General features: G+C 40.8%; 2 protein-coding genes across 2 annotated transcripts in view; both read right to left on the bottom strand.

Annotated features, from left to right (window-relative positions):
- The window catches only part of b4galt6 (UDP-Gal:betaGlcNAc beta 1,4- galactosyltransferase, polypeptide 6), a 30,338-nt gene extending 18,343 nt beyond the window's left edge, over positions 1 to 11,995 (bottom strand). The window contains exons 1-3 of the mRNA XM_067597976.1: positions 11,210 to 11,995; positions 1,422 to 1,538; positions 581 to 694 (exon numbers count right to left, since the gene is read on the bottom strand). Of these exons, the coding sequence (XP_067454077.1) occupies positions 581 to 694; positions 1,422 to 1,538; positions 11,210 to 11,324 (346 nt within the window). The 5' untranslated portion in view covers positions 11,325 to 11,995. The remainder of the gene's footprint in view (positions 1 to 580; positions 695 to 1,421; positions 1,539 to 11,209) is intronic.
- A 3,073-nt stretch (positions 11,996 to 15,068) lies between these two features.
- On the bottom strand, positions 15,069 to 22,433 carry LOC137188341 (serine/threonine-protein kinase pim-2-like). Its single transcript, XM_067597975.1, has 8 exons — positions 22,281 to 22,433; positions 20,657 to 21,331; positions 19,174 to 19,268; positions 19,000 to 19,047; positions 18,499 to 18,705; positions 17,747 to 17,924; positions 17,461 to 17,631; positions 15,069 to 16,976 (listed from the first exon to the last, which is right to left on the bottom strand). The coding sequence occupies exons 1-8, from the start codon at positions 22,336 to 22,338 to the stop codon at positions 16,885 to 16,887; spliced, it is 1,524 nt and encodes a 507-aa protein (XP_067454076.1). The 5' UTR covers positions 22,339 to 22,433; the 3' UTR covers positions 15,069 to 16,884.
- Positions 22,434 to 22,626: the final 193 nt, after the last annotated feature.

Raw genomic sequence — 22,626 nt, 5'->3', positions numbered from 1 at the left:
GTTTTCAATTTGTCTAAGAGTCCAAAAGCTTAAGATATTCAATTCACAGCACATCTTCACATTCGAGAAGCTAGAACTGTAAAAAGAATTTTGCTTGAAAAATGACTTGGAATGATTATCAAAATAAAAATAGCTGCAAATTAATTTTCTGTTGATAAAGTTTTCCTGGTGGACACCAGATGTCTACTTCACTGAGAAGTCTATTCTCCGTATATGTGCACTGGAGGTTTCACACAGCCTGTCAAAGCCCATCATTATTGACCCTGCATGGGGTCACTTCAACCCTTGGTAACATTCCGTGTGAGCTTCAGTTAACATATCATGACAAAAGCATCACCTGACCTAGACTTCTGTAAATGTCCCTTTGCCATCTGTCCAGCAGAAATATCACCTCATTGACATGCAGCGGGTCAGAAACACTACGACTAGTAAGTATGACTATATCTGTTCTAAATGACCTGGAGTGTGACTTTCATAACATACATAATGCATCTGAATGTTACCTTTTACTTGCCTCTACTGACTTATCAGATAGGAAAGTGCCTTTAAGGCTGGAGCCATTAAGTAACAGTCCACTCACTCATAGAAGGTAATCTCTCTGGGCAGGGGAGGTTCTGGGCATAGGTGAAGTTCTCAGGGAGGTACGTGGTTGGCTGGACCAGGTATTCACTGGAGTTGCTGCCATCAGGATAGTCTGCAGCACAGCACGACCAACATTAGACCCAACAGCACAATACTCATAACACATCACAGATAGACTACATGGGAGTCCCAAAGCTAAAAACAGTAAGATGGATAACTATCAGCTCATTGCACCATTTCTGCTTACAAACATCTTTGATTTTGAATGGATTTTGTTATTATGCCACATTTCAGAGGGAAATGTTGTATTTTTTTACTGCAATTACCCACTGCAATTATTTGACAGCTAAAGTTACTCATTACTCTGCAGGTTAAGTGCCTTGAGATGACTTCTGTTGTGATATGGCGCTATATAAATAAAAATTGATTGATTGATTGATTGAAGTTCTTCCTGACACCACAGCGGTCGAATGAAACCAACAGCTACTGTAAAGGTTTACAATCTACACACAAGGCGGCCATTGTGGTTGCACATTAGAAAGGGGGATGTAATAGGGAGCTTAAAGCCTGGTACACTTGCTCACTGGCAACCAAAACATTAGCAACTGCCTCATGTGCAATGTATCCTGGTACATGTAGGCCCCTCTTAGCCGTTTTTCTTAGCTCATGAAAAAAGGACAAGATCTGGGTGTTGCACCATCTTTGAATAACAAGATGTTTCATTGTAAGCAAGTATGACGACAATACAGTTGAAATGAAGTGCAGTAAGGCCAGAATGTATGTAACTAACCCAAAGTGAAGCTTAAGAGTAAACCCACATAGTAAAAACTGTCACTCACCCGTCCCGTTGAGCGTACTGTTTTTGTTGGTGTACAATCGGATCATCTGGCCGATGGTCCTTACGTTGTCCCTCAACATGATGCCCTGAGCCTGCACCATGAAGAAGTATGTGTTCGCTGAGATGCAGAACGGGAAAAAGGAAAGGAGAAAAAAAAAAAAGTGTTTTTAACGTGGCTGACTCATTGAATTACACATGATTACATTTGCTTTCATGTTGCACTATAGCAACAGCAATTACGTGTTCTCACTCATTGTAAAAATAGAGCGAAGACGCAGAGCAGATGTAACCGTTTCAGTAACTACAGCACATTTCGCTGCTCACACTGCAGCTGGAAACACATAAACCTTTAAATCATTTACCACAACTACAGCGGTAACAACATAAAAGCAGATGCAAGCAGCTTGAATGAAATGAATGCACAGTTAACAACAATAGAGCAGTGAATTGTCCAAAGGGGACAGTTGCACCGACTGTATGTAAGTTGAGTTCGAAATATTGGCAGGACAGCGAAGCCGCAGCTTCTCAGTTCTCTAGAAAATATCTCCCGAGGCGATTAATGACTCAATGAACACACATGACTCGCAGGAGGGATCCAGTCTTGTGAGAAAAAACACTTTGGTCATTTATTTTGCAATAAGCCTACTTATTTCCTGAAATTAAACGAGTACTCTGCTGATTTAGCATTGCATTCACACAACAGACTCAAAATCTGATCGAAAATTGATGCAGCAGAACCACATATATCATCTTTTTTTTTTTTATTCCACACTTTCTCCTTTCTGGTCACAACCTGGCGCGCCTACAGTACCCACAATGCAACTCGAGTGGGGTCTGATAACATCAATTCTAACTCAACACCCCTTGATTTTTTTTTTTTCCCATTTTCAAACCTGTAGTCTTGTAGACCAAACCAACACAGACTCAAGTGACATCACTTCAATTTATCAGATTTCACACAGCTCCCTCTGGAGACACAAAGCTCTAAACGACTGTTTTCACATATGTAGTAGTTCCCTCCAACACCTGGAGACACACACTGATGTGTAAAATTGGTGGAGTTAACCTTTAACCTTTCACATTCAACCATACAACCATTCACAGTTCAAATGCTACCTTCTGTAATAAGTCTGTTAAGTTTGCATTGAATAATCAGTCGATAGCAGTCAGACTCCTTTTTACAAGATCTTTTCTGATATTTATTTTCCATTCTTTCAGAACCCATTAGATAGGCTGAATCACACACATTTTCAACTTAACAAATGGCTAAAACGTGTGCAGCTACACAAGCCAAGAACAAAAATGCAGCAAAAATCAACTTATTAATGATGACGCAGACCGACAGCTGAGAGTTCTCCTGCTGTTACTCCTCTGAGTCTAGCATGTGACTGCTGCGGCGCTGCACATCTGGCTGCTGTCAGCGCCGTCGCTGCTGTCTCGATGAGAGGGGCGACGCTACAGAGGAAGGTGGCAGATGGATCCTTGAAAGCAGCTGACACACTTCTAGGGATCGCAAGTTGTTTCATTTTACATTTAAAAAGCAGTTATGTAACAAACATTAAGTTAACTAAGTCTAAAGTGAACCTTATATTCAGTTGGTATTTCATTGTTAATTTGTCCCTGAGCTTTGGCAACAGGGCTTAGAAAAATCAGGGATATGTGCCAAAATAATAAATTGCCTTTTTGTGTCATATAAACATTTGTTTCAGTACATTTCATTGAGATATTAAGGTATTATGTTGAATAAAAACTTAAAGAAAAGGCCAGAGCAAAAACTGAGGCAACGTTAGTTTTATATACTGATCAACAGTTAATCAAATCAAGTTTATTTGTAGAGCACATTTAAAAAAGTTGATCAAAGTGCTGTAGAGAGTTTTACACGTGTAACTACAGTCATTGTGACTTGGCTCTGAGCACTTCCAAAAAAACACGGGTAACCTGTGCTCAACACTGTAACTGAAGGCCTCCGGTGTAGACACACAGACGGAGCTCTCGTTGCTGCTGCTGCTCTGCTAACCGCGCTGCTCACACTATGCTTTCAGTGTAGATACAGTGTCACACCGTCTCCAGCACCCCTACAGTTTCACAGCACTGTACAGACGTGTGTGAAAAAAAAAAAACACATATGGTGTGCAAGTTTGCACTGTATAGGGACAAGCATGAGTAATTTCTTCCGAACCATCATGCCAGATATTTCATTACATGACTATTTTGGTACAAACATTTACCTGCCCGTGTGGTGGAAAGACTTCCTTTGGCACTTGCAGGGTGTTAATTTCAGACTCTATAGTCAAAGGACACTTGCATCCTTCATGCTCCACAGCTCTTCAGTGGCTTCACATTACAAAGACATCGATAACCCTGATGACATTATTTTCTCAGACTTTAGAAATCTCCTCCAGAAAAACAACTGTTATGAAAACTAGAAATTGTATTTATTTTATTATGAAATCGAGAAGTTTCTTTTAAAAATAATGCAGAGGTGGCCCAGTGGAAATGCATTCATTTAGCTATAAAACAGACTTGGATACTGTTTTGTGACTGCACCTACACTAACATACTGTGGACTGACGCGATGAACTTTTGCACAGATAACATTAATAAATGACTCTAATTGGCTTTTTACTCGCAAAGCTTTTATTGTACCCAACGACCATACACACACACACACACACTAAGAGTCCACACAAGAGAGCAGTGGAGTGGAGGGGATACAGCAGTGACCATAAATGACAGCAAAACACAGGAGAGACTGTTTATTTTTCTTATTTAGCTCATTTATGTGCGTTCCTTTCATCTCAGCTCAGTGTGAGAGTATGGCCGCGCTACTTTGTCTCCTCTGTTCTGTTCTGAGGAGCAGTGAGTGGTGGAGCTCAGCCCTGTGTGTGTGTGTGTGTGTGTGTGTGTGTGTGTGTGTGCTGCACACACACTGCAGCACAGGAGATAGGTACTGTACCTGCAATAAAAGCTTTGTGAAAAGCCAATAAGAGTACGTTTTTAAAAAAATAAGTCCCTTCACACACACACACACACACAAGTAAATGAAGAGTGAATGCCGCTGATTTGAATGCATGGCGGGAAAGACACAGCCGACATCAAACGAGGGATGGGCATTGTCTGCAGAAATGGCATATGAGGATGTCGACAGTGAAACATAGCGATGGACTAGGGCTGTAGTCTGCTGGTCGACTGGTCAATTAGTTGGTCAATATTCTCTTGTTCCGACTAAATTCTCATTGGTCGAATACTGCATTCACTGTATTCAAAACACCCCCCGTTGTTTTCACAACTTTGAACTCGCCCAACCTAATGGAGACTGCTGGGTCTAACTGTTCTCAACGTTTACTGAATCTGTGTTTCTCCATAATGACACAATGAGAACCCCCGCCAGGCCAAAAAAAATATTTTTTAATATTTGATATCCGAATGAATATCCATTCATTCGGAAATGAACAGCGTTTGGGAGTCTCTGTGCAGCGCTGTTCCGGTATGTGAGTCAACCTCTGTCATTACCTGGGAAACCACTGGTCGCATGGCTCCATTAAGGAGTATGTTTGCGTAGCGAGCGGGAAAGAGCGAGGGGCAGAGAAGTGACGGTGGATGTGAGCGGGGCAGAGGAAAAGGTTAGTAGTAAATTGTCAGTCTGGCAGTAAATATACAGTACAGACTACAGTGTGTCAGTTAATAAATGCTAAAAAGTCTGTTGTTTCCCCAAATGCTGGAAAAGTAAATGGAGTTAGCTCCAAAGTTAGCAACAATGGGTTAGCCTAACCTGAAGACACAAAACAGAATAGAAATAGAGAACAGAGAAATGTGTGGCTGCCGAGTTTACTGTGCACTCTGTCCCGTTACAACACCATTGTGTTACCTTATTCAGCGATAGATAGTGACTTAGCATATTTAAATGAAAATCTTCAAGATTGCCACTTTAAAAGAAACACTTGTGCTGTTTGGAAATGGAAATGAATATCTTATACACTGTAGACTCGCTCTTGATTTTGAGAAATATCATATTCAAATCATAACCCAAACTTGAGTCTATTCAAAGCCACTTTTAGATTATATCTCGACACACCCTGAACTGAGAACTGCAGGTCCATAAATACTGTATCTGTATGTGAAAAGCTGTCTCTCATCTGAGATAAACCCTCCAGCACCACATTCTTTAAGTTTGACTTTTTGTGATGCCTGCTTTAATAGCTTTTATCCTGTTTTCTCTGTATCTTTATTATAAATTCAGTTTTGTCAACACCAAAAAAGAAAGAAAAAAGAAAGCACGTCAAGATATGTTGTGACAGTACAGTCAATTTTCTAGACGATCAACTGAGATGTTTATGAATAAAATAAAAAAAGGGATTGGCTAATACAGCAAAATAAATACCTGACAAATCACAGGACTTCATCACACTGATGCCAAAATGAGACTGATAAACAATATTTACATATAGAAGCCCTGCTCATTGGTTTGCACACTGCCCACAATGGTTGAAAACACCCAAAGAAATTAAAATCTTAACACACAACCTTCTTAGTCAGTAACTTACACCAAGTAAAAGGTGTGAGTGTGTGATAAGGACAGTGTGTGGGGACGGTAAGAGCCTTATCACATCGGAACCAGGCAGCCTTGGATGGTGAGCAGGTGACGGGGTTATACAGACAGGTCAAAGCAGATCTGGACAGCAGGACTGAGTTGCAGCAGCTGATCGTAAAGCCATCAGAGTCTGTGTTTGAAGTCTTTCTTAAGTTCTAAGTAACTGGGTTGCATAACAAAAGTATTGTCATCTGTAGCAACGTCCAACAAGCAACCAACTTTTTTAAATAGGAGGTCACTAAAGCATAACAAGCTGTGACACAACTTCCACAAGTATCACAGTATCAGGCACCAAAATATACTAGAAGTATGACTTTGTTCAGCTTATTTATGCATACCTGAAGACATATGTGTTTTAGGATTTGTAGTATTCATGCAGTTTACAGTGGGAGGGAAATATCAGATGATGCGCAACTAACTGACATTATCTGGTAATTTAGTCCAACTTTATTGACACGATATTGTATTCTGTAAAACATCAAGTGTCAAGATCAAGAAATGTGGAACATATGACCTCTTTTACTCTTCAATCTAAACAGACCAGATGTAAGCAAGCTGATGTCCGTTTTGTCAATTGGTTCATTCAGCTGGGACTGCGACTAACGGTTATTTTCATTATCGATTAATCTGTTGTTTGATTAGTTGTTTGGTCCGTAAAATGTCAAAAAAAAAATGGTGAGAAATGTCAATCACTGGTTCCCAGAGACAGAGATGATGTCTTGTTTTGTTAATTTACTGTCATAGAGGACAAAAAAAAACCAGAGAATATGCACATATGAGAAGCTGGAACCAGAGATTTTTTACTTTTTTTTTACCTTAAGTAAAAGTAAATAAATAGTAATAACTAATTACTAATGTAAGATGTAGTTTATGTGCTGCAACCTGTTTTGAATCTTTATTCAGTAAACACTTTTCTTGTAACCAGGCTGTTAAGTTTTCAAACAGCTGGTGCAAGCAGCTGCAGCTGATGCTTTGCTATTCTGCCTGACAAGGACAAACAATTAGCTAAACATTTGCTACAATCCCTGAAACCAAAACAGTGTCATCCGCCGTTCAGGGAAGTACAGGCCAGATTGCTTTTTTAAGGATATTCTCCATTTTATCTCCTCTCAGGTAAACACACTTAATATGTACTCTGGTTCCCAATTGCACATGTGCTTGAAGAGCCGAATGTTGACAAAAAGGGAAAGGCATGAAATGACAGCCTTCAAACTGAATCACCAGCTGGATGTTGAATGGAGCGTGGGACTGAGCAATCCCAGATTGGATGGGAATACACACACAGTCCAGCTGGCCTGTATACCAACATACTGTACATAAAAAAAAACTGTGAAAATCCAGCAAATATGTCAGCGGTATGGGTAAAAACAGATATGCTGAGCACTCATCAAGAGGCAGCTAATGGGAAAGATTTTTAACACCTTCCTGCTCTTCATTGTTATAATTTGCACACGTTATCTGCATCGTTATCAGGGCTCTTAACTAGCTTTTTCACCTCTTCCCGGAACCATCCCGAAATACAAACTAAGCCGTCCAGAAATGAATGTAGACTATCCCGAATTTAAAAAGTGACACGACATAAATAACACACAAATGATTAGATGATCAATCATTAACCTTTTGGGTGTTTTCAATAAGTGTTTTTTTTTTTTCACAGAAGAAAAAGACTTAAAGGATGAAGACTAACTGGTTAACTTCAGCACAGGCTAATCCGGCTAACAGCCGAGGACTAACAGCTAGCTGTGATGGTGGACGACGGCCTGGCTGATGTGTTGGAGAGGAGCCCAGCAGGTAACACCTTCACTGGCACTCACTCCAAGCCATTTAAACCAAGCCAAAGCACTTTTAATTGTATTCCCTTCATGTAGAGCCGCCGCTGCTACTAACCTCCATCAACAGACACACACCCACACAGGCTAACATGCTAAACGGGCTCAGAAAGCTGTCTGAGTTGGACTTCTTGTGGCTGGTTTTTGAGCACTTTTTTGTTTGTTTTTCCAACTCTCATCCCAAATTTGTCACAAATTTTATTTACATCCTCCCCGATCCCATTTTTCCCCATCGGCCCTGGGACGACAGGAGGTCCTTAAGCTCGAGCCTTGATTATTATATACATACACTTATACACTGCTTGCAATTTCAAACCAAGAGCAATGCACAGATTGGTGACAAATGGAATAAAAAACAAACAAATAGTCTTAGTAAGATTTTGGGCCACCAAGAGCCTCCAAAACAGCTTCAGTGCTCTTTATAATAATTCTTGTGGAACTCTTTTTGATAGTACTTGTTTAACACATTGCCCCAAAATCATACTCCTCAAATCATTCTGAGAGCTTGTGTCCTGTGACGAAGCACCTGCTTTCATTACGTCGCTCCTCTTATCTAGTCAGGTTCTTCCTTCAATCTCATCCGTGTCTTTTTATCTCTACATTAAAAGGACACCATCTGTGTTTTTTCCTGTTCAAATGGAAACATTCACTCAACCGTTAGCAAAAAGCAGTGATGTGAGTTAGAGCGCACACACGCAGTTCACTGACAGTGTCTTCCTAACATACTCACTGTACATTAAGAGTACGGAAAAATTGTCCAGATATATTACGAGCTATGTCGCAGCGCTGAGTCTGAGTGTGAGATGGATGGGGTGAGGGACAGACAGCTGCTGGGAGCTCTGGAGAAGAGAGCCAGGAGCAGAGCCGGAGCTCCAGGACGCATAACACCCATGACTCACGACAGATTCTGCTCTAATCTGGAGCCCTTTACTGGCGGGAGGAGAGCTCAGAGTTTATCTTTTAAAAGTTTGAACAGCAGCAACAGTGAGTGCTCAGTCCATCTCTGTGGCTTCTGGCTAGGTGGACTGGCGGGGGGGTTTATATCTGTTTATATGTAGCAACATTATCATGCAGAAACCTATGTCAGGTCACGTGGGGAAAAGTTTTTAGAAAAGGCATGGGAAAATGACATTATGATGCTAAAATATAGACCAAAAATTTGAATTTTCAGGTTTGAACACATATGGAACGATATTGGGAGGCTACAGAAAGATATGAAAACCTCAACCAAAAAAAACCCTCTAAACTGTGTGGCAGTAAGGCAGCACAGATGCTGTCAATAATTTAGATGTGTGGAGTCATGCATGTGTGTTCATGCCACACCAACTTCAGACTAAGTGACTGGGTGAGAATTGTAATAGAAAAGCATTATTCTTCTAAGCTTTATCAATGGGAAACAGGCTCTGCAATACGCTCACATGAGGTAAAAACCACAGTGGACTACTTTACTTGTCCTTTTTACACTTTGAAAAGTATTTTTGTCATATTGCCATCCTTATAAGGCACCGTACGTGGCACAACAATATACACCGTAATGACACAATAAGGGTAAAACACGTGTCATTGCTTCCACCTATGGCAAAAGCCCATGCCCACACCAACCAACACAATCCACTGACACAAAGAGAACCCATTTTCTATAAAACACATAAACCGTCTTATCTCTTTACATCTACAATCATGTTGTTCAATCTTGGGCTAACAAAGAGTCTTCAGTGAATTTTCCCAGAATTACCTCATCTCTTCCCAAGCATGACTACCACTGATTGCCAGTAAAAGCCTGCAGTAACAGCATATAATTCCTGCACGCACACAGCCGCTTTCCCCAGGGCGTGTGAACAACACAGAAACAGAAATTACACAGTAAAACATTCAATCAAAAATAGCAATACGTAGAACAAACTGACACTCTTCCCTGTCCAGCCCGCCAGGTATCATTCTAGCATCTGCACTTTCTGCAGGCCAAAGAGGATGTAAACATTTACACGCAAACAGTATCTCCCACATTTTTATGTGGCAACTGTGGTTGGGGATAGGCTTGGACCCATATCTGTTTGCTGAACCATCAGGGTTGTAAAGTAGTCTAAATGAACATTAAAGGACGGATTCACAACAGTCAGTAGCCCAAATGGACACTGAAATAGGTTTTTCTTGTCATAATCATACTTCCTGTCATATGCCATACTGACCATTAGAAGATCCCTTCATAATGCACTTACAATGTAAGTGATGGGGTCTTCCTTCTGTGCAGAAATGTATTTAAAAGTTTATCTGAAGCTAATATGAAGCTTCAGCGTCCAAATGAGTCAAATCAAGTAGATATCTTTCAACGTTACAGTCTTTTTAGTGCCAAAGTTCCTCTTTTTGTTACTGTACTTCCACCGCAGCTCAACAGGGAACATTGACGAAACAAAAAGAGGGAATCTGATGCTAAAAAGACTGTAAACATGGCAGATATCCACTTGATATGACTAACTCAGACTGCTGAAACCTCATATAAGCTTCACATCAACTTTTAGATGCATTTATGCAATAAATGACTGTGTGGACACCACCCATCAATTACATTGAACACACATTTAAGGAGATCTTTTAATAGCCAGTATGAACAGGAGGAATGATTACAGCGAGGAAAACCTCTTTCACTCTTCATATGGACACCTGACTGTTGTTTTAAGAAAGACTTGAAAAACTGTGAACCTGTCCTTTAAGAGTTTACATGCCAGTGTATATTGCAGAAACAACAAAACACACTAAGACAGTCTGACCAGAGTTCAGTGTCCCATGATTGTAAAAATTTGTTACAGTCTTTTTCACCAACAAGAATAAAATTACACACTGATTACTTGGGAGTTTAAATTGGAAGTTCAAAGAAACTGGACGTATTTGGAGATGATGGACACTGTTATAATTTCAATACAAATAGACGTCTAACACAACAACTGCAAGTCATAAATCTAATTCGTGGACTGGCTGAACCTGCCCGTGGTGCCTTGATAGAAGCCCTCAAATTAACATTAGCAATGATGACTACTGGTCATTCATTAACATATCAGCTGTGCAACGACAGTTTAAGGGCATATCATCCATAAATCCAACACAATGGGACAATATTTGGTTAACTTAACACTTTATGCCATTTGCCTTTGGGAGACGCATTTTGCTTTCTCACATCGCCAAACAGTCACGGCTAGCTGGACATCATGGCCCGGGGAGGACCACTTAGCTGCGGGCTACTTAGCTTGTTAGCTAGCTAACTGGAGCGTCTCGGGCTGCATGGGATAATCCACACATAATCACATTAACTGTTACATTGTAAAGCAGTTAAAGCTAGTGTTAGGTGTTAAGCGTAAACCTCTGTTGACTGACCTATTCCTGGAGCCACATAGATGAAGTAGAGACAAGTGGTAGACATGGAAAAGAAGAATATGAAGGCCAGAAACGATCGGTTGGACATTCGCAGCAGCCGCCTCCAGTTCACCATTTTGGCTTAGGCCCGCTTCTCTTTCGCCGATATGAATCCCATAAAATACTTTTTGGAGTTAAAAAGTCCTCGAATTGATAGACAACAATGTCAATGGTGTGGTCATGGAAAAAACTGAACGCTCAAGCCCAGAGATGTAGCACGAAAAAGGCTAAAGCTAGCGGTGCTAGCTGGCCTGCTTTCCCCTGGCAAGAAATTTCCAGATGGAAACAGCCTGTAACGGTAATATCAGGCGACGGAGAGCCGCATGCAGCACCGCCGGTCGGGCATATTGAAACCGTTACACAACGGGCAATCAGCTTGTCAGTAATACTACTTAAGGATACTTGTGGTAGTTTTCCATGGTTACGGTGTCGCCAGCGATGCTTTTATCGCCAGCATTGAAGGTTGGTCATTGAAGGGGGCAGGACCGCTCTGCCTTCTCCCACACAGTCTACTCTCCGCCGGGGCGATGTTTCCAACACAGTCGGCGCACTACTTCATCAACCCGCGCACACAGTAGTCCAGTCATGCCACCGGGTGTCTGCATACGGATTCCGGCCGATTGTGGCATTCAACAGACATCTGTGCAGGATGATATCTGAGAAAAAAACCCAATAAAAAGGATATCAGGTTTGGCTCCTTGTCATTTTCTGCTTGCACTGCAGACACTGTTTCCGGTGGGTGTAACACACACCCCTCCCCCGCGTCGCCATGGAAACCTGTGTGCGCGGTGCAGGGGAGTGTCTTCTTGTAGCGCCCTTTTTTTTCCTTTAGCGCCCTTTCTCAACCATGCATGTATTTATCATAAAATGCTCTACTTTGAATAATAATTTGTGTCTGGCATGGTTTTTCCACCAAAAAAGTTCAATTATCTTGTTAAAATCCTATATAATCAGAGTCAAACATACATCATTCTGCAGAGTGAAGCTCAAACATCCGACTGTAGTAACAAGAAGAAAAACATTTTTGAGTGGAGGGGGACTTTCACCTTCATCCGAAAGTTAAAAAAAAAATCAAAGAAAATTAAAACATTATATCATGCATTATAAATGTATCATTATTGTTATCATTATGAATGTACACAGCCCAATCACCTACATCACGCATACACTGTCACCGGCTACATAGCCCCACCCATTCTGAAAAACACATTTCACAGACAGTGAAACTGAATGTTTCCGCAGGTATGCACGGAGAAGATTGTTAGGTAACCAAAGGTCACATATGTTGATGAGTTTTCTCTCAAACGTTGATTTCGATGTCTCCCTATGGGGAACACTCTCTCAGCGTTATCCTCAGCCTCTACATTAATGGACTTTACTATTATTTTCATGGGAGCCATACTGGCAGGACACAGCCACTATCGCAAAATACCAAAATCCACCCTAACCATTAAACAAATCTGCTTACTAATTTGTCATCCCAGACAATATGTAATGCAGCCAATCTGAATTAAAAAAAAAGACTTATCTTAGTACTTTGATGAGTGAAACCAGGAATGCTTTTCCTTGACTTTCTTCATGTATTTGTAGTTTGTTGTTGCAGTGTATTAGTTGCAATGCAAGCTGCCAATTAAAGCTTGGCGAGCTGCATGAGGCTCACTAGCAGGGCAATGAGTAACACTGCTCTATATCATTATCCCCGCTAATATTGGCTGGCAGTTGTGACACTGCATCAAGGGGTCGAAGCAGTGTCACTCACAGCAAGCTAACACCTTGGTCATATCGTGTCAAATCTTTGGATCTCGGTTGAAAAAAAGTTTCAGATCAGCTCAAGAAAAAAACTTCTCTTTGGTGTCCAAAAAAGAATCATCAGGAGTCAGAGTTCTGAGCAGCAAAATGTACTTTAATACCGGCAAAAAAGGAGAGCAGTTACAGTGCACACAAGGTTCACCTAACTCACTCTGAGGCGCCGGGGTCAGCACCTCTTCTTTTATACCATTTGGCTTGTATAGGGTATAGGGTACGTCTATCGTCCAACCTCTTCATACTAGCCAATTACACCATTATAATCTCTTTTCATCACCTGTTGCAGACCCGAAGTCCTAAATATAGGTTTTGAGCAGAACTGGACATGCCTGGGCAACACAACATCCTGGACAAGAGAATCAATCCCCTCTAGGCTTAAGCCTAATGAACAATACCAACAATGTTGCTAAGGCAAAAGCTTATTAATTCCACCATAATGCCAAAACATAACTCACAAGCCTGAGTTTAAATGCATTTGTAACCTATCCTAAACCCACCACAGCACCACTGCCAGGTCTCCGATACAGTTTTGTGCAACAGACTTTCATACTGCCACTGTGAAAATCCATGTTAAAAACTGTAACAGCTACACTCAACATTAAAAGAGTTCCAGGCGATGCGTCTCGGTGTGGAACCTCCTGAGGATGTTGTCCTTCTATTCATTCAGGCATTTGTATGTGAGGTCTCTCTCAAAGGCCAGCTGCACCAGTTGCGCCTTACATGCATGTCGGATTGATTGACAGTGGTCAGTGAGGACATTCCTCAATACTGAGAATGAATTTTCACACATTGCAGTGGGCGCGCCAAGTGTTAATCCAAGTCTCATAATAGTTACTACACTTGGCTTGGCTTCCAGCATTCTGTGGTACTTTCTTTCTTTTGCCGCCTCTTCTGTTTGTGTGCAAATAAATTGCATGGCAACCATAAACTCTGTCTCAACGATGGTTGATTTTGTTAATGTCATGGTGTACTGGAGCAAGTGGGGATCTAAAAATGTGCCTTTTTCTGGATTCAAAGCAGCAAGTGAACAAGCAAGTTGTGTGTTGCACTAATTGAAGTGCTGTTTGATCTCTCCAAGCACTGTGTCAATTGCACTGTAAAGAGCTTCTGTACTTGTTCCATGTCCTTATTTATTATACATCTCCATTTTGAGGAGCAGCAGTTGGCCTTGTTCCACAGCTCAATGAACTTGGCCTAACAGTGGAGTTTGTTCATGCGCTCTGCAGCAGTCACCACCAGTTCCAACCCAATTAACAGGTCCACGTCCTCTGCCTGCAAGAGTTTGTTAGGGGCATCTAACAACCATCGCAGCTTTTGCACAAGTAAAGCACTAAACATGAAAGCAGGCTCAGAAATTTCCTGCAAGAGCCCAGTGGCCTCCATTCTCATCTCTGCACCCTAGGCGCACTCTGCATCAATATCTGACAATAAGGATGTGATATCCTTAAAGGATCCAATGATCGTAGACACGGTGGCGAAAAGTAGGCTTTCTGAGAATTTGTACAGGCATCCATACATGTCAAAAAAATCAGTGACTGCTTTCTCTGCTACCAATGTGTGGAAAACCACCAGGTACAGATGGTGGTTTAAGCAATGCACATAGGGATTTTTCTGCCCAGTTTCTCCTTCAACAACCTTTAAACACCACCATGCCCCCCAGACATCACTGAAGCCCCGTCATATATCTGACTTTTACATACTTGTATTTTTGATGTGTCAAGTCCATTTTTTTTCACCTCTGCAGTTAGGTCAATCAATGTGTTTGCATCTGCAATGGTGGCTGTAGCTATTGTGAGTGGACACTCTGTTGCTTCGTTTGATGTAGATACAAAGCGAATGGCAGTTGAAATGTTTTTGCATCCAGTGGCATCACTTGTCCCATGCACGTTAATAGCATACCACGATGTACCTATTTCTTCCATGATGGTGTAACACCCACTGCAGTACTTTGCAGTGGGCCTGCAGGTTCACAATTGACCAACCAGCCTCAACAAAGAGCAAAATACCACGTCAGAAGGTTTAAAAGCTCAGTTTATTATTTTGTATAAAATATATTAAAACCATAGGGGAATATCTGGGTCTTGTGGCAATACTCTAAAATATTCTGAACTATTTAAAAGAGGGGTAGCAGTCAATATCACAATGAGCAGAAAGGGAGGGAAAACACTCCAAGGGTCACTGTCTCTCTCCTTGTCTGAGGCTGAAGGTCCGCTGCGCCGCAAGTTACTTGCTTCCTCCAGTCAGTTTACGCTTTCTCATCAGCATGCAGCAGTACTCTCTGAGCCACCAACATGGACTGAGCTGGCAACAAACCTCAACCCTCAGGAAGCCAACTTGTCTTTGCATGTAATTATACACTAATTAAAACATACTTATGAATATGATATTCCATTTTTGCCAAGTCTATTCCACTAAATGCCACAAAATTCTACACACTGCACCTTTATTTCTGCCCAAAACTGTTTATATGTAAATTCATATGCAAAACATATGAGTTTACATATAAAGCTTCTTTTCCTTCAGATGTGAAGCCTGAGAAACCTGCCTTCTATACAGTGTATGATTGTAAGCTGCTCCCCGTAGACTCCTTTCTTTAACCAATACAAGTATTATTGAAATACATTTTTGTATATTGATTGATTATGAGGGTAATGTGTGTTAAATAGCGAAACTCTGAGCAGCAGGTAAGTCTTTTATGATTCTATTTGGAATGGAAATGTACATTATGCTGACTAGTAAGGCTCTTATAACAGTTTCCTCCATGTGAATGGTTGACGGACATACCCTCTGTACAAAATACTTATCTGCCACCTGATAGAAACCTGTCCTCTCTGTAAGTGCTCTTGTGTGGAATGTTTTCAGTTTGTACTGGGAAGTCTGGTGTTTCAACCAATGTTGTAATGCTTAATTTTTTTCAAAATTCAGACTACCTCTAGGACAACAAATGTAGCCTAGGGTAAACAAAATATGTCAGATTACAAATGCCATTTAAAGCTACCATTATCACAACATTGTACAATTTAATCGAAACATATGAGCAGCAATCAATTTGAATGTTACTCCATTTCAAGCTCCACATATAATCAAAGTGTTGACAAATGTGGTTTCAGTTTTTAACATTTGACTTTTTCCAGTTGTTAGCTAGCACCATTATACTTTTTGTATGAATACTTAAATTTGGCAAATGTTAATCACCAGGAAACAACTTATGTTTGAAGAATAAACACCGATGTAAATAATTCTTATTCATATTTTTTCAAGCACTAATCAAGACTACAGATGGGAGATTATTTCCAATCATTTTATTTGTAAAGCCCAATATTATATTAAGTCTTAATAAGTTTTCCAGAACCACAACAGCAACAGTCCTGACCCAGCCCAAGCTCTCTATGAAGACAAGGAAAAACTCCTCAATAAGCTCTATTGGTTAACTAGGCTTTTGGGAGAAACCTTGGGAGAGGCAATTCAAAGAGAGATCCCCCCTCCTCGGGCGGCTGGGGGTGTACAGGAGCTGCTGGTGGGAATAACTCCAATATTAAAAGAGGCCGATATAATAAGGCCAAATATGTGGGTAGATTTGATTGGGCGTTAAGGGAAAGAGGTGGTAATGGGCGTAGGGTGAAGATGGGGTTTCGGGTAAGGGGTGAAAGTAGGGTTGGGGGTAAGGGAAAGGGTGGGGTGAGGAAGGGAGGGGAGCCGAGTTAAGATGGTGGGTAGAGTGATCAGAGCAACCAGGAGGATGAAGATGGAGGTGACTCAGACGTCCAAGAGAGAGTTGTGGATTCAGGTGTAGACAGGGTATGGAGGGCGTTGTTAGGTGTAGGGTGGGATTATTGGAGCCAGGGGTGGAGCTTTAGCTGCTTCACGGTGGGACGCTCCTTTGGACGTATGGCCAGACACAGCTCCAAGAAGTCAAGGCAGTCTGGAATGTAGGAGATAAAACAGTAATGTTTAACTTGGTGGACGTTCAATTAAAGCTGGTTTTCAAATGTTAAGTTAAGTTAAATATTAATTGCGAAACAAATTTCATACAAAACACTTGTGATTAAGCTTCAATTCAGTTTTACAAAACAGAAGGCTTCAAGGATGAGGAATAACTGGCTGGTTTAACAAATGTTCATCTGGTTAACCTCCCCACCTCCGATAAAGAGCAGTGTACAATCACTTGCCTAAACTTTTCACGGAAACGGCGCGGTGCTGTGCTGCATGAGTCATATCCTTCTCATGGTGTTCACTGCTATTTTTTCCCACCCAAAATATTCAGGAGCGCCTCTTTTATCTTTCTTTGTCTAAACTAACCATGACAACACCCCCAATCAGTAGAAAGATTTCTGGTCAACAGACATAACAGTGACCCTCAGATACGGACACAATGCCTTACAGCAGCTGTTTTCTCAGTGTCTTACCTTCGGATAGTTCACTGCTGAGTTGAATCCTGTCAGTGACGAAGCTCATGGTGTCAAATCTATAACCATGCAGCAGGCGGTATAGCATTGCTCCCAGCTGCCACACTGTAGTGGACCCAGCCTTGTATTTCTTGATCATGTGCCACTCTGGGGGGGCAAGTGAAAGGGTACCTAGAATACACAGAAAGACAGAATGAAGACAGAGTTTTGTTCAAACATGTACGTCATAATTCTAGAAACTAGCTGATGAGTGTAAGAGAGTAAGAGCAGAAGCCAGATATCATACCGCAGTAATAACGGTAGGGTTCCCTCTGCACAGAACAGCTACAGCCAAAGTCGATTATGCGGACACGTGGGACACTGGAATCAACTTCAACAAGGACGTTTGCACTTTTTATGTCTCGGTGAAACACACCTTTACGGAGCATTTCACTGGCTGCGTCCACTAACTGAGTCATGAAGATCTAAGATAGAGACAGAGGTAAACAGATGAACTGGTGAGTGAGGGGGCTGTAAGGTAGTGTTTTCCCCTGAAACAACATCCACGCTATTATGGGATAATGTGGATGCAGGTAATCAGAGAATGCATTTACCTTACATGCACGTAGTAACCTGGTTAGTGTAAATCCATATATGCAGTACATGAAGCAGGTCATCATAAAACATGATGCTCATATAATGCTATAATGACCTGATCATGTAAATTACTACAGTAATATGGCAATAAAAAAGCTAGGGAGATGAAATTTACATTACATTACATTTTATAGAAAATGTGGAATGAAAATTTGTAGGGGGTTAGGGTTGCACTGGACAATTTTGGACTTTTGACCTCAAGATTTCTAAAATCTTGGATAGAGCTTTATGTATGTAACATTTCAGCTGCAGTTTAAACCAAACAAACAAGTTGTAAGTGCAACTGTGGCTTTAAACTCTCACAGGAACAGAACACTCTGCTCTGAGCAACAGCCAACATGACCTGAACTTTTCTTGTGGTTTACAACACACACACACACATCCTCCACCCAGTTTCAGTACCTTTGCCGTGTGTTCTTCCATACGGCCTCCCTCGGACCGGAGGTACTTAGAGAGGTCCATAGAGGGGACTGGTCTTTCCATGACCAGGATTAGCGTTTGGTCCAGATAATACCAGTCCAAGAGGGAGACTGCAGCGCACTTCCCAAGTGATTCTGGTCCACCTGCAACTTTCAGCATCAGGGCCACTTCTAGAGGGATCTTATTCATCTACAAACCCGAAGAAAAAAACCCAAAACAAATTGTTGATTGTTGTCTTGAAAGAAAAGTTGAACATTCAGATGGTGATGATGGGACAGAAATCATTTTAGAATGAAACAAAGTAGTCATGTTCACATCCAAACCTCAGTGGGGTAGGTGCAGGATACAAAACATGATTAAACTAGATACAAGGAGTACACTCTGAATCACTTTTCTTTATTTTTGCGACATTTTGATCAAAGGAAGCTTTGATTCAGTGTGCAGGTACTCCTTGTATCTGGTTACAGAGATGATTTTACTCACTTTAAGTTCATAGTCCACATCTGGTCCTTGAATGTATTTGAAAGCAACCTACAAGACAAAAACAAGTACTTTGGTTAACACTTTCTGAAGATGTGGTGAATCGTTCATTGTGTGTGTGTGTGTGTGTGTGTGTGTGTGTGTGTGTGTGTGTGTGTGTGTGTGTGCGATGCTTACAGGTAAAGAATCTGTTATACGGTAGCCAGCATACACAGATCCGAAGCCTCCCTCTCCGATCTTGTCGAGCTGCTTATACTTTGTTTCAAAATCAGCTACAAAAACACAGATATTGGTTTTAAAATAGTTATGAGAGACATATATGGATAATATTACTACCTCTAACTCTTACTTTTACTATGTTTCAACTAATCCTCATTTTATTCTTTACTTTGAAGGAATAGTTCAGTCCAACATTTTGTGAATGAGATTATTTGCTTTCTTGCAGAGTAAAATGAGAAGATTGACACCCCTCAACACCACTCAGAGCTAAAATGAGAGTGAATTTTGAAGTTAAATTCATACAGCGACCAAAAAAAAATAAATGCTAATGTTGCTCCATGTCTGCTGGTTGCGTAAACAGGCAATTGTTTGCTGGCAATACGTTAGCCATAACAACTTTATAAGGTCATAATATGTCAATGTTTTGTTTTAAGCTTGTGCTGCCCCCAGGTGGACAAAAAAAACAATTAATAGAGGTTCAGGTAGAGCTAGGATTAGCTTAGCATAAAGACTATGCAGAAGGAAAATGCACAAAAGTCTTCTAAAGCTCACTAATTAACACATTGTGCTCATCTATTTTTTTTTTCTTTAAATCTGAGCACAAACAGAAATGTAAAAATGACAATTTGTGGTTTCTCAGAGAGTTCTGTGCTAATTCTATTTCTTGGTGAACAACAGCTGGGCACAGAGTCTTGTCGTCACTGTGAAGTTACCAGAAGATGAAGCACAGAAGTGCTGGACAGATGAATAAGATGTTGATTGTCAAAAAGTAATAACAGCGCAACTCCCCATCAAACCACAAATTGTCATTTTTACATTCCTGTTTGAGTATGGATGAATCAAACAAACCTGTGCATCCCTGAGCAGAGGCATCTTTTTTCACTACAGAGAAAGCAAGGCTAGCTGTTTTCCCCTGCTACCAGTCTTTATGCTAAGCTAAGCTAATCACCTCCCAACTCCAGCTCCATACATGAGAGTGATAATGATATCCTCATAAGCAAATAAGCATATTTTACAAAATGTCAAACAATTCCTTTCAAGAATAGTTTCAGATTTATTCAAGTCTGTTTTAATACAACACTCATGCTCAGATTTGGTGGCTGTAATCCTTCCTCCTGTTCATACTGGCTGTTAAGTTGTGGAATTTCCAACTAAAAAGACTAACTTTGGAAGACACCCACCTGATTTGGCTAATTCAGACTGCTGACACTTCATATTAGCTTTGACTGAACCTAAGTGCATTTTTGCAGAGTGAGGACTATGGATGTTGTGCCCCATCTCTTACAGTGTAAACACGTGAGTAAGGGGTCTTTTCACAACCAGTGTGAACGGGAGGAATGATTACAATGACCAAAAACTTTGTCAGTGGGCATGTGAGTATTGTATGAAGACATACTTGAAAAGAATTTGTCAGTAATTTGCTCTCACACTATCAGCACACCTCTGTTGGTGATCACTGCAGGGACTATGTCTTTCTCCTCTTGTGAAGATGGAGCTCTGCAGGAGCTCTGTTTGAGTTTAGATCCCTTCTGCCTCTTAGTGGGTGTCTCTTTACCAGTGCTGGCCTTTCTCTTCCTCTTCCCCCTCTTGACATCCTCCACTTCTTTGGGTTTGCTGCAGCTGGAAGGGGCAGCAGTTTCCTGACAGGACCTGTATTTCTTTCTGGAGCTCTCTCTGTCTGTGCTGGCCTTCCTCTTCCTCTGCCCTGTCTGGACATCTTCCACCAACACTTCATTGGGTTTGCTGGAGCTGGAGGGGGCAGCAGTTTCCTGACAGGACCAGTATTGAGAGCTCTCTCTGTCTGTGCTGGCCTTTCTTTCGCCCCCCCTTGAGCTGACCTCCATCAACTCATTGCTGGGCTCACTGCAACTACCCCTGCGCCTCTTCTTTGGTGTCTCTCTGTCAGGGCTGGCCTTCCTCTTACTCTGCTTCACCCTGACATCTTCTGTGAACACATTGCCAGGTTCACAAGTGTTGGGGTTTTTCTTGCTGTTGCAGTTACCCCTGTGCCTCTTCTTGGCTTTCTCCCTGTCACCACTGGCCTTTCTTTTCCTTCGGCGCTCCCTGAAATCCTCCATCAAGTCGTAGTCTGGCTCAATGGTGCTGCTGTTATTGTCTATAAATGAGGAAATGCATGTAGTGCATTGTAGTAACCTATTCTTCTAACTGGGATATTCTCACCAGAAGAAGGTTCTAGGCTTACCAGGACATTTACTCAAATGCTGTTATTAAATACTCATTTGTGATACTTTTACTTTACCACTTAATATTTCTACTCTGCCACATTTCAAATATTATACCACTACATTATTTCACTTATGTCACTGGTACCTTTGTATATTAAGATTTTACATACACTAAATATCAACTTCTAACGTAACATTTCATGCACTTTCATAGATTATAAACCACCCAACAAAACTTAAGTTAAAATTAGCTCCACCTTGACCAGCTACAAAAGTAAAATGCTACGTACAGATTAATGTATCAATAATAAGGATCCGAAAATATTTTACTCATATATAACACTAAGAGGGGCCATTTTTCTGCATAATGAGTACTTTAAGTATGTTTTGCTGATGATACCTCTGGACTTTTACTATAGAAAAAGTATTTTGAGTGTTTTGTGGTCTTCCTACTTTTACTTGAGTAAAGGATATGAGTTTTGCTAACATAATGAGAAACAGTTTTTAATTTAAGAATGTGCAAAGTCACAAAATGTTGATAGTGAACATATCTGCAAAATGTTCACTGATAGTATGAATAAATATGAAAAAAAACAAAAAAAAAACAAATTAGTGTAAATAAAACAAATACAGTTGCATAATATGCAGTGCAGTCTTTAGCGCTTTTTTTAAATTCCTATTTTACTTTATTTGGTGATGGTCCTCTTTGTGATATTACTACTGACTTACTTTCAAAAACACAAAAAAACAACACAAAAACAGGAATCTGACCTATGACTCCAGGTACTATCTCAAAGCCAGTGCCCAGGCTACCTGGTTTATGATATGGATTCATGAAAGGATGGGGACTGGACCTTTTTTCTAGGATTGTGTACTCACCTTGAGTTTTCCCAGAGGCCAGATGTTCATGAGTCCGTATGGATGTAGATGCCATCATGTTTTCAAAACTGTTTCAATCACGATTACTTTAAAAACAAAGTCACTGTGCTGTGATATCCAGAGCTTAGTAAGGTCTGTCTGTATGCTGACTAGATATCAACCAATAGAATGTGATGAACTGAGATCCTTTGATGCATCATCAATAGAATGTATTCTATTTATGATGTATTCAAACACATAGATTCTAGAATGAATACTTAAGTAAATGTAAACATCCTAAAAATGTCTACATACTAATAAAGACAATAAAATCATGTAACTTTGCGTCATTTTTTGAATGCTTTAA

The sequence above is a fragment of the Thunnus thynnus genome, chromosome 8, assembly GCF_963924715.1.
Source record: "Thunnus thynnus chromosome 8, fThuThy2.1, whole genome shotgun sequence".
NCBI lineage: Eukaryota > Metazoa > Chordata > Actinopteri > Scombriformes > Scombridae > Thunnus > Thunnus thynnus.
The sequence above is the reverse complement of the archived record's forward strand: the minus strand, read 5'-3'. Positions and strand labels throughout refer to the sequence as shown.